Source organism: Podarcis muralis, chromosome 6 (assembly GCF_964188315.1).
Source record: "Podarcis muralis chromosome 6, rPodMur119.hap1.1, whole genome shotgun sequence".
Taxonomy (NCBI): Eukaryota; Metazoa; Chordata; class Lepidosauria; order Squamata; family Lacertidae; genus Podarcis; species Podarcis muralis.
In genome coordinates, this window is record NC_135660.1 from 50,279,212 (window position 1) to 50,291,657 (window position 12,446).

The 12,446-nt window shown below is 40.8% G+C and overlaps 1 protein-coding gene across 3 annotated transcripts in view; it reads right to left on the reverse strand.

Annotated features, from left to right (window-relative positions):
* Positions 1-12,446, reverse strand: part of ABLIM1 (actin binding LIM protein 1) — a 216,647-nt gene that overhangs the window by 157,991 nt on the left and 46,210 nt on the right. Inside the window, exon 1 of one of the 3 annotated variants that reach the window (XM_077930270.1) lies at positions 2,612-2,765. The exons of the other annotated variants lie outside the window; for them this stretch is intronic. Coding sequence (XP_077786396.1) covers positions 2,612-2,651 — 40 coding nt within the window. The 5' untranslated portion in view covers positions 2,652-2,765. Of the gene's footprint in view, positions 1-2,611; positions 2,766-12,446 lie in introns of those variants that run through there. 3 annotated transcript variants of the gene reach the window in all.

Below are 12,446 nucleotides of genomic sequence, written 5' to 3' on the forward strand. Positions count from 1 at the left end.
ATTAATAAATACATCACATTATGAAACTTTCCCTTTTTTGTGGGAAGAAACAACTGTTTCTCAGAGCTTCATATTTCAAGAGGACAAGTTGGAGCAAAGCAGGTTTCAGCTGAAAGAAAAGCAGTTTATCCAAGGGAGTTGTGGGATCTCCTCAGGAAATATACAAAGCTGTCTTATACAAATCCAGCTGCCTGCCTAATCCACCTTTGCATTTTCTGACAATGTCGGCTTCCAGGGTCTGAAGCAGAGGTCTTTCCCCAACACCCACTACCTGATCCTTTTACTAAAGTGACCAGGGATTGAACCTGGGGTCTTCTGCATGCAATACATGTGCTCAACCACCAGTCTATAATTCATCCTTCCCTAGTAATATTTCAATAAGAAGTTGTAGGAAACTGCTTACGTCCAAGGAATTTTGTTGTTGCATGAATTGGTCCAGATAGCCGATATATAGTATATATAGCCAGGCCAAGTTGAGTTTTCCCATTAAGCCAGCCTTCACCAACCTGGTGCCCTCCAGCTGTTTTACACTACAGTTCCCATCATCCCCTGCCACTGACAACTGTAGTCCAAAACAGCTGGAAAGCACCAGGTGGGCAAAGGATGTAATAAGCTTTCAAGTCAGAAATATCAATACATAGTAATTCCTCTGAAAACATGAAATGATTCTAGATTCCTCCTGAGATAATCTCACAGGAACACTACACTTTTGTAGTACAGCTCCCTGAAATGAGAAATCACCATCATAGCTACAAAAACTAAGCAAATGACAGGCCTGACCTGACACTTGACTTTCGTACCCATATTTTAAGCAAACTCTAGGTGCAATGCAAAAGAAAACTCTTGAATGCTGAAAGCAACCAGATTCTGGACTCCATAACTATAGTTATCAGGCATTTTTGGAACTTCATTGTAACAACCTGCCTGCTCTGTCACACTGAGAATACACACCTGTGCCCTGCTACCTAGGACTAAGTGTCATTGAGCTGTATTAGATTTATTTCTGAGCAGACATAGGATTGCACTGCAACTCATACATCTGGATTAGAAAGCATCACAAGAGGAAAACAGGAGTGAGAAGAGTACAGCATAACAAATTTGCCTCTAGATCAGTGGTTTTCAGCTAGTGTGTCGTGGTACCCTGGGGTGCCTTGAATGATGGTCAGGGCAACACTGGCCTCTGTCCCTCTTTCCTTCCCTCCCTCCTCTGATGCCTTCTCACATCTCTGCCTCCCAAAGGCTTGCACAGCTGTTTATTGCAGCAGCCCGGGCTATAAGCTCTGCAAGCAAGGTCTTCCACTACAGTAGTGGGGCTTTGTAATCCCCCTCCTCTCCCTGTTTGCCCCACTCCCAAAATGGCTCTGGAAGCCCCCAGAACAGCACCCAGGGTGAGGAGAGGGTAGATTCTTCCATCTGGCAAACTGAAATGCTTGTGCTGATGCAACAATCTCCTTAGCACTACAATGAATTCTTCCCAAGTGATCAACCACCATACAGTACTGGTTTGGCTAGTTCTGTTTGAAGAATGAACTTTCCATTCAAATGATATTATGTGTGCCGTTCAGACCTTGGCAAAGATACCTAGATTGTACAACAAATCAGCAAATACACTTTACAAACTCTGGCACTTGTAATGGGAATGTGGTAGGTACTTCTCTAATAAGCAGAGACATGCATACATTCTGCACTATGCCTGAACAAATAAAGCTTACAATATCTGAGCCAAAAGGGAAACATGATCATGTTAGGCACACCTGTTCATCAACTTGAAACCTGCCCAGCTACCATCATACAATCTTACAAATCTGAACAGGGGGTGGTGGTGGTATGAAGAAATTATGCACAAATTATTCATGTGGTGAACCCTTGCCATAGCCATTCCATCTCTTATCTATCCATGCTTCTCCTAAAGGGAAACTCTTACAATATCTTTAAAAAGCATGCCTCAGAACTAGAGTTTCTAACATGGCTTAATTTGCAGAATAATTGGCTGAATAAATAAAAAAAGTTTGCTGGTCAAAATGCAGACTGCAACTCACTGCTAGTTAACACCAAGGGTAAATAATGTTTTCATTTGGTATAAGATTTGATGAAGGGATTACTGTATTTCAGTCCATTTTCAAAGACAGTCAGTAAACCTTGCTCCATATATAAATTGAGCTCTAAATAACCCAATTTTAACTACTGCATATGTTGAAAACTTGCCTGTTCTTTCAACAGCAGCAGTCAGTTCAATCCTAATAATGTTCAAGCTACGGTACTTGATCAATCATCCCAAGACATGCAGATCAGACATGTCTATTGCAGAGGACAAGGGGAGTTACTTAACAGTTACTATACCTACAAAAAGTGCTTTCCTTTCTGCTAAGTCTTTAATGCAAACCAGATCTACCATTTCAAAACAAGAACAGTATGTACTTGCACAGAGAAACAGAGTACTCCTGTTAAGAATGTAACAACCCATATGAGACACACACCTAGTTTAGTCCAACAAAACTTCCCTAATTTGTTTCCTGTTTGAATAAATCAAGAATAACATCCTGTACGCTGTTTAAACTATACCGTATTGTGAGACAATTTACATAGCAGGGCAGGCTCAATCGGGACGGACCTTGACCATTTTCAGAGCTCTGATGTATTTGTAACTCCATTTGTATTCTCCAGATGAAACGTCTCCGCAGCCCAGAAAAGCTATAGTTTCCTCAAGAACAGAACAGAACAGCTAGTCCTTTGGAGTGGCTGCTCTCCCTCTGGCTCTTTCCCTTTCCCTTGGCGAGCTGCTCAGCTCTGGGGAGGTGTGGCCATGTCAGGCAGGGTGTGCCGCTGCTGCTCCCAAGTAACATTAAAAGCACAGCAAAGATTTGATGCCCTTTACAAATCTTAGTCATCCTGATCACTGATGCAGAGAACACCTTTGGAATGAATTAACATTTTGATGAGTTAACATTTTGCTATTTGCACACAGAACGCTAACAGCTAAAGGAAGGACGGGCAAATTGCATTAGGAGAATGACAACCGACAAACCTCCATTCACCAGCCTGAGGAAATAGCACAAAATTGTTGATATTGATCAAGAGGTTTCCTGACTTGGGTAAGGGGAAATTTCAAGCGTTTGAGCTAGATATTAACTCCTGGAGCAAAGTCTGTTGCCTACAGGACTCATTAGGTCTGCTGTGCCCTCCAGTTTTCTGTGTGTGTTGGGTATGTACCTGAATGCACCATGAACACTGGGTCCAATCCACATTTCATCACCAGTCCCCACGCATTGATGATTTCATTTCAACCATTCCTACTAACTTTCACAGGAAGGCACATATTATTTTTATTCACTTAACCACTGCAGTTATCAAACCTAAGCTTGAACTCACAGAAGGACAACTCCAGTTGACACACACACACACACACACACACACACACACACTATAGGGCTCAGCATCTCCTAACTCAGCATCTCATTTCTTTTTTAAGCTTTCCACTAGACAGCTTTTCAACATAACGTAGTCAATAACTGGGGTTGTAGTGTGTGGGGAACCTTTCTCTGCAATGAGCTTGACACCGTGAGTTGGTTATCATTGGGTGGCCTGACTCCATCTTCAAACTTTTGCACTGTAGCAGAAGGGTAAAAATCTGAATACATAGCAGAGCAGCCAGTTTATGATAGACCAAAGGGACATGGAGAACAAGCTGAAGGGTTCTATGTAAACACCTGTTCACATGCTTTTGTAGTAGCTTGATGTTAAAGAGAAGGGGTGAGGAAACTGTGGCCCTATAGGTGTTAATGGATTACAGCTGCCTCATCCTTGACCATTGGCTGTGCTGGCTGGTGCTGATGGAAATTATAGTCATATAACATATGAAGGACCAAAGGTTCCCCTGAGATAGAGCATGCTGGTACCACTTCAAACAAGCTTAGCTTGTATCGGTGTGGCATGGGGGGGGGGGCATAGGGGACTTTGTCTGGGGCTCTTTCACTAAAATCAAATAGGGAAAATGGGTCAAGTGGTGCTCTTGAAACAGTCAATAGCTTCCAGCTTTTAAAGTGGTGTGTAAATCAAAGCAAAAGAGAGGATACACAGTTGACAATGAGCTCACCTCTGTCACCTTGGCATGAAGGTTTATTACCCATCCCCAAAATAATGAACTGAAGCCCTGGGAATTAAGAGCAGGGCTTAAACAAAGCAAGACTGGGCAACTTTTGGGAGGTGTCCGTTGTCACCAAGGCCCCTGGATTTGTTTCAGGCAAGTATTGTGGGTGCTTTGTCAGGCAGTGCTATAACTTTTATTATACTAGCCTCCAGCATGGTCCACCCAGGGTGTTGAATGCTCTTTTCCCTCAGCTCCTCTATTGCTTCCAGGTAACTGGCAATACCTGTCCTACCAGTTGCCTAAAGCAACCTCCTCTTATAACTACAAGGGTGGCCTATATTTCCTCCTTATGTTCAAAGCAATCTTGTGAAGCAGGTCAGGCTGACAGGCAGTGACGGTTCCAAGGCCAGTCACTGCAGCTGAAAAGGGATATTGTAGAGCTGGAAAGGGTTCAGAAAAGTGCAACTAAACCAATCAGGTGGTAAGCTGTAAAGGAAAATGAGCAGCCAAGACCCTTCATATTCACACAGACCACCCTCCACTGCATTTTTACACAAAGAAGATTCCAATTAAGCATCAGGAATAACTTTCTGACGGCAAGAGCTGTTCAACAGTGGAACAGATTCCCTTGGAAGGTGGTGGACTTTCCTTAAGCAGAGGTTGGATGGCCATCTGTCATGGATGCTTTAGTTGAGATTCCTGAATTGCAGGGTCCCTTCCAACTCCATCATAACATCTGAAGGCAGCCCTGTTTAGGGAAGTTTTTAATGTTTGATGTTTTGTCGCATCATTAATAATAATAATAATAATAATCTGTTGGGAGCCACCCAGAGTGGCTGGGGAAACCCAGACAGATTGGCAGGGTATAAATAAATAATATATTATTATTATTATTATTATTATTATTATTATTATTATTATCATCACCACCACCACCACCACCACCACCACTACTACTACTACTACTACTGCATGTTCCTCAGGCTGTTTAAAAGAATAATAATGAAATGTACTGATCCTGCTGGGATTTTTCTCTCTGAAGTCAGGGTTCCAGAAAAGTATAACAGTTCCAGAAACGTAAGACAAATAAATCAGTCTCCCATGATTTAAAAAAGCACACCAAACCCTTCTGTTAACAAGAATAAGAGGGCCAAGAATGGTGGGTTGTATAATTTGTTTAAGGTTCCAATACTGACCACAAGGCCATTTGTAATCTTCTTTGTTGCTTTTCCATAGTTATGCGCAGCTGGCGAGCCAGCTGATGCCAACTGTTTTTCTTTAACTGGGCACCAAAAAAGGGGTCACAAGCAGATAACACTGAGATAAAACACTTGGATGCATGTATTGTGTGACACAGGGTTTTCTGCCAAGAAATCCAACACTGCTTAAAGTCCTTTCATAAGCTAATTCATCCGTATTTCACTTCTATTAGTATCTTCTTGATTAAACAGTAAGTTTTTGGTTTTGCAAAGGGAGGTGTTTTTCTTCAAGGAACATGTAAGGAGTTTTATTTCAGGTATACAAGTGTGACTGCAGTACCTTGATTGAAAATTAACGCACATCAGAACTCAGGGCTATGTTTGATTCATGAGCTCTTGCAGGTCATCTGTAGATGGTCATACATGGAACAGGCTTAACTCTTTGATGAAGCAAGGTATGGCATGGCTGTGATGCAAGCAAACACCACTCCAGACACACTGTAGACCCCAACCACTTGAGTCCACCACAGCGATGTGACTAACTAGATCCAAAGAGGGTGGTGACAAGTCAACATGAGATGGAAGGGGAGTGCAAGGAAGCAGCTGTAAATAGGGACAGACTTGGCCCCCATTCTTAGAGTAGGGGGACAGAAAACTTAAAGTTAGTATAAGGCACATAGTAGGATGAAAGTAAAGACAAACAGAACTACTTGCATTCTAATGCAGGCATAGGCAAACTCCGGCCCTCCAGATGTTTTGGGACTAAAATTCCCATCATCCCTGACCACTGGTCCTGTTAGCTAGGGATCATGGGAGTTGTAGGCCAAAAACATCTGGAGGGCCAAGTTTGCCTATGCCTGTTCTAATGGAACTATGCATATAGGTGCTGTAGAACCAGCACAGAAGGAGAAAAGCAATATATAAGAAACGCAAGCACATCCGCATGCTGGAGCAGCTAGCTACGTCCCTGCAGAGCTGTGCAGAGTTGGCCAGGGTCAAACACACAACATATCCAAACCAGGAAAATCTGGTATTCATTATTTTTAATAATAATAATAATAATTTATTATTTATACCCACCCATCTGGCAGGGTTTCCCCAGCCACTCTGGGTGGCTTCCAACAGAATATTAAAATGCAATAGTCTATTAAACATTAAAAGCTTCCCTAAAATGTTCCATACGTGAATATATATTGATTCATAGAAGTAATCATAGAATTGTAGAGTTGGAAGAGTCATCTGGTCCAACCCCCTGCAATGCAAGGATTTTCTGCCCAACATGCAGCACAAACCCACAACTCTAAATTTAAGAGTCTCATGCTCTACCAACTGAACTATCCAAGGAATGATCATCTTATTTATTTTCAAGGGGGTTAACAGTCAGAATCAGGAACATGACATGTCTATAAAGTTTAAAAGAAGTTTTCCAGACTAATATGGGGGGCTATCAAGTCAAGGTTAATGGGATGCTGCTATCTTTGGTAGGAAGTAACCAGATGCGGAGTGATGGGTAACAGAGGACAAGACAGGAAAGATATGAAAGCAAATCATATGAACGTGATGTGGTGCAGACATCCTCTTTTAGCAAGGTTTTAGAATCAGTACATAATGTAAAGATTGACTCAATCAGGCAGAAACTTAGTTGTTGGTGACTGTCTGTAGTTTTGCACAACATAGCTCAGTGTCCTACAAATTCTAACTGTGAAATAAAAACACTAGCTTACCACCCAGGCTGTTGTGAAGATGATTGAGATAAGATCTGTAAAACATTTGGCACAGTAAGGAGTCACAAGGAATAATGAACAAGTGCAGAAAAACCGGCTTCTGCAACTACTGTTGCCTAATTATTTTGCAACAAATGTTGCTTGCTAGCTATCTGCATTTCTAAGCAGCTGCATCACTGTCAGTGGAATGAGTTGACCTGTAATAAAGAAAGAATGACTATGCTTTGAGGATCCACACTGTAAAATATTTTTTCTTAAACTCATTTAGAAATATCCCAATGATGAACCAAAATTACTTCTCTGCTGCAAGGCCATCTTATCCATCCTTGCCTTTGGCTGAACCCTGTTGTGTTGTTTTCATTAAAATGTTATAATAGCTGAAAGCATTATAATTCATGAATTGGTAGCAAGACACATTCCATTTTTTATTGAACGAATTAAATAAAACACACAGAATGGTGAGCAAACTAGCAAGAGTCAAGCTTTGCTCTCGGGACCTCTACCAGTCAGCCTGCCTCTTCTTTTTCCTGCTTAACGTCTATTCTCTTGACCATGGGTAGGCAAACTAAGGCCCAGGGGCCAGATCCAGCCCAATCGCCTTCTAAATCCAGCCCATGGATGGTCAGGGAATCAGTGTGTTTTTACATTAGTAGACTGTGTCCTTTTATTTAAAATGCATCTCTGGGTTATTTGTGGGGCCTGTCTGGTGTTTTTACATGAGTAGAATGTGTGCTTTTATTTAAAATGCATCTCTGGGTTATTTGTGGGGCATAGGAATTCGTTCATTTTATTTTTCCAAAATATAGTCCGGGGCCCCCACAAGGTCTAAGGGACAGTGGACCGGCCCCCTGCTGAAAAAATTTGCTGACCCCTGCTCTTGACCAATCAGATTCCCTATTTGTTTGTCCACCCACCTGTTTGCCTACTGCTCAGGCTAGTCCCTCTCCAGATACATTTATTGCTTCACATGCTTGCTTCAAAGGACACTTATTCCACACTGGTACTCCTGTAGACTGGCTCTGGTGGTCCATTTACTTCCTTTCCTATCCTACCAAGGCTTGTATCTGAGCTTCTGCATACAGTTACTGCCTCCATCATACAATACAGTGTTGGCTATTATTAAGTGTTTGCAATTTAAGGGACAAGATGAGTGCAACAAAATTTTGGTTATGAATCAACCTATGTTAAATTTGTATGCTCTTTTTATAAATATTGTAGCATGGCTATGTTCTGCTCACTTAAGTATTTTCAAGTTTCAAAAGCTGGAGTCAGCTTATTCTGCGCTGCCTTCATGCCCTTCAAAGTTTTTTCAGGTAAGGAGAAAGCACAGTATGATGCTCTCCATGGCAATATTGATTACACACTCCTGAATGCTCTTTTAGAATTAGAAAAGCTATGTTATTTCCTTTTGATTGAACAATCGTGGCTTATCGTGGATTTGTAAATAAGCCAAGTAAACAAGTAAATAAACAAATGGCCATGGCAGATATCAAAACTTAATGACACATAATTCATTTCCCCAAAGGGCATAATGTCCCATTCAATGCAGCTGATGTCTTATCCTTCCAATGGTATCCATCAGACTAACTGATCCTTATATGGGTCTGCAAAACAATTTATACATTATCAGTGAAGTGACCACACAGCACGCTTCCTTCCCACAATGCAACATTTGTCCCTTCATCAGCTATGCCAACACCACAAGCCTATAATTTGCTGGGCCACCAGTCAAGTGCTCAGAATGAACCATGTTGATCTTATGCAAGAGGGGTTGTCACAGAGCATGGTATTATGCCAGCACTAGAGGGACATTTTTCCAATGTTGCTGGGAGATCACTAGCCCATGATGGTATGCCAAAATACCTAATACGTTGGACGCTCCAGTTATACACCCAGATTATACTCTCCAAAGTACTTTGAAGGCAAATGATTCTAAAAGGTCAGATGGATTACTTGAGATACAACTTGATCAAGCATCTCAAAAGCATGGAGATGCTAAAAAAAGGTTTTTCACGACAGCACCTGTGTTTTACGCCCACACTAGATATTATTTCATCTCAAAGCCATTAGCTTTGCTCCAAACATTTCACCAAGCCACAGACCATATGAAATTGTATGCCAAAGACTTTTCCCAATGAGTCTTTCAATGTAAAATTATTTCTTGTTTAGAATAATGCTGAAGTCATGTTTCGGTCCACCACCTTGATTCAAAATGACCCTGACCCTGAAATTAAGATGCTTATGCTCTTCCAACTGAGTTATCCCAGAGCCATCAACCTGGTGATCCAACGAAAAAATAAATAAATCTTAAGTTCTAACAGCACATTTGTAAACTTCCTTACTTTGGAGTAAGCCCTAACAAACACAATGGAACTTAGTTCCAAGTAAACATGCATAGAACTGCATTGTCAGTAATCATTACACTGGTTACTAAATTCAGTGAGACTACTAGGGGGCAAGATGAAAGAGCCCAGGGCTGCTGTACTTTTTCTAGTTGTGCCGAAGAGGGAATTTCAGCAGCAAGTTTCAACACTTGCTGAATTTTGCTCTTCTACACACCTATTAAAAATTACTATGCACCTGACTGCTTAGTAATGACATTAGTTTAACTTACAGATAGGTAGCCGTGTTGGTCTGCCATAGTCAAAACAAAAAAAATTCCTTCCAGTAGCACCTTAAAGACAAACTAAGTTAGTTCTTGGTATGAGCTTTCGTGTGCATGCACACTTCTTCAGATACCAAGTTTAACGTGTTATGAAAGCATACTCGTACCCGAACAGCCTACAGAATTTTACTCAGAAGTGGGTATACTCATGAATAATTATGCTTACAAGTATAGTCTTAAAACATTAGTTTTCAGTTTTTACTATCCTATCTCTGCTTGCAATCTTAAAAATGGAAGCTCTTAGTTGTTTTCTCAAATGTACGTAATGTAATTTGAAAAATATTATTTTTATTTTTAAAAATGGAAATGTTTCATTGATGCACCTGAGCTTAATCTTATCATGAGAAAAAAGGAAAATGATTCACAGCTTGGCTCTATTTCAGGAATACCTTAGGAAAGTGAAAGTCATTACTTTGCTTTCTGTTGCTAATAATAAATCAACACTGTTGTAATAGCTTCAACACATGATGAGCCTCTTGATCAGGAAGGGAACATTTTTCATTTTCCCAGAAATGAGACTGTGGCTTGAAGGACAGTACAAATAGTTTCAAAGTTGTCTGGAGATGGTTCCAAAATTATATTCACATCATAGTTACAGAGACTGCTGTGTGTGATCCAGACTATTTAGAATATCCCTGTCATTCTCAGAACACCTCCGGGTAGCTTTTTAATTCAGAAAAAAACAGGCTAGCTACATTTTTCACTAGAACAAAATCAGTATAGATGCCACCTTTTATTTGCATCCAGGCAGGTAGGAACCCCAAAACTCTCAGGATGACCACTGGTATAGGCCTATACATCCCTCCTTGGTTTGTTTGTTTGTTTGTTTGTTTGTTTGTTTTTGTTATCCCAGGTGGTCCTCCTTCAGCACCATTACTTTCTGTCTATATTATATCATGAGTAGTGTGTTTTCAAGTGTCTATAAATGCTTTAGGAGTTAGGCAATGACCTCAAATGGCCAAGACAAAACAAAGCAAAAACGACTAAATTAACATTTATTAAGGAAAATAAAACATTGACACACACTACACAATGTTTAAAAAGTATGTTTCTTTTAAAGAAATACAGTATACTGCTCGATCTAGCATGATGTCACAATCGCATGTAGGACAAAAGTAGTGTTTGATCAAAATCTTCCTGTAGCACAAATGTATTAGAAACAAAGGGAAAGGTGGCAATGCAAATATTAATATTATTGGAAGACCGGCAGGTGTTGGTGTAAAGCAGAGTTCCGTGCCCAGCGGAAGGATGAGGAGTACGTACTACATACTCTATATTGCTTTATTTACAGTTCAAAGCTGATATATTACAGAAAGACATCTTGCCTCTGCCGGAGCAGAGAATGCATCCTCTCTCCTCGACAGCTTGGAGAGAATCACACAGTGAAAAACAGGAAACCAGTGTACGTCACATCCAGTCTCCCTTTCCCGTGAGAAACTCCAACAGTACAGACTGTGGAATGTAAACACCTGTCTCGTGACAAGCCCTTTCGCTGCACAGTGAAGGAAAGCAGAAACCAACATCCTCCCCCTTTCTGTGAACATCACTGGGCAGCGTGTTCGTACAATATCAGTACAAACCCAACTTCTGCACATAGGTACAGTGTTGATCCCTTGATACAATTTTGGACAATACATCAGCAGGAATTTCATTACCTGGCATATAGGACACCGTTACGAGTCCCTTCTGAATACATTCCCTAGCATGCTGCAACTTTAATTGCAAGTGCTTCGTGCTTTGCTTACAACCTTCAGACTTCAGCAAAGCCAAACATGCTTTGTTGTCCTGGTAAACCTGGATTGGACATTTGACAGGAATTTTCATATCTTTGCACAATTGTATCAACCATTCACAATCCTTTAGTGAATAAGACAGTGCATTCAGTTCAGCTTCACAAGTACTTAAGCTAACTGTTGTTTGCTTCTTGCATGACCAATCAAACAGACCTTGATTGTACATGTAGCAAACTCCAGACGTACTTTTCCTGTCTGTAGTGTCACTTCCAAAACTTGCATCTGCAAATATTTCAAGACCACCAGACTTCTGATTGTTAAATCTCAGTCTGTAATGCATAGTGCCTTTCAAATACCGCGCTATGCGTTTCAGAGCTTTCCAATCCTTGACACTAGGATTGTTGACTTGTCTGCTTAGCAAATTACAGCTAACAGCAATGTCTGGTCTTGAACATCTGGCAATGAAGTTTAGCTTGCCTAGCACACTTCTGTATAGTGTAGTGTCAGAAAATGCTTCTTCAGTGTCATCTACCTGATAATCTGTTGTCATCGGTGTGTCTACAGGGTTAGCATCCATCAGGTTTAGTTTGCTTAACACATCAGCAATTTTCCGTGACTGGTGTACTAGAATGTTACCATCTTGATCTCTCTCTATTTCTAGAGATAGGTAGTTGTTTACCTCACCAAGATCTTTCATGTCAAAGTGCTCTTTCAGTTGAGCTAGGGCGTTATTGTACATTGCGACATCTTTCCAAAAGAATAATAAATCATCAACATAAAACAAACAGTACAGTTTCTTTTGCCCCTCCTCTTTGACAAATACACATGGATCAGCTTTCCCTTGCTTAAAACCTAGAGAAAACAATACTTCAGTGAGTTTTGTGTGCCAACACCGTGCACTTTGTTTGAGACCATAAAGGGATTTCTTCAGAGCACAAACAAATCCCTGTTTTACCTGTACGCCATCAGGTGGAAGCATATAAAGTGATTCATCTAGAGATCCGTACAGAAAAGCTGTATTAATATCATGGTGACTAA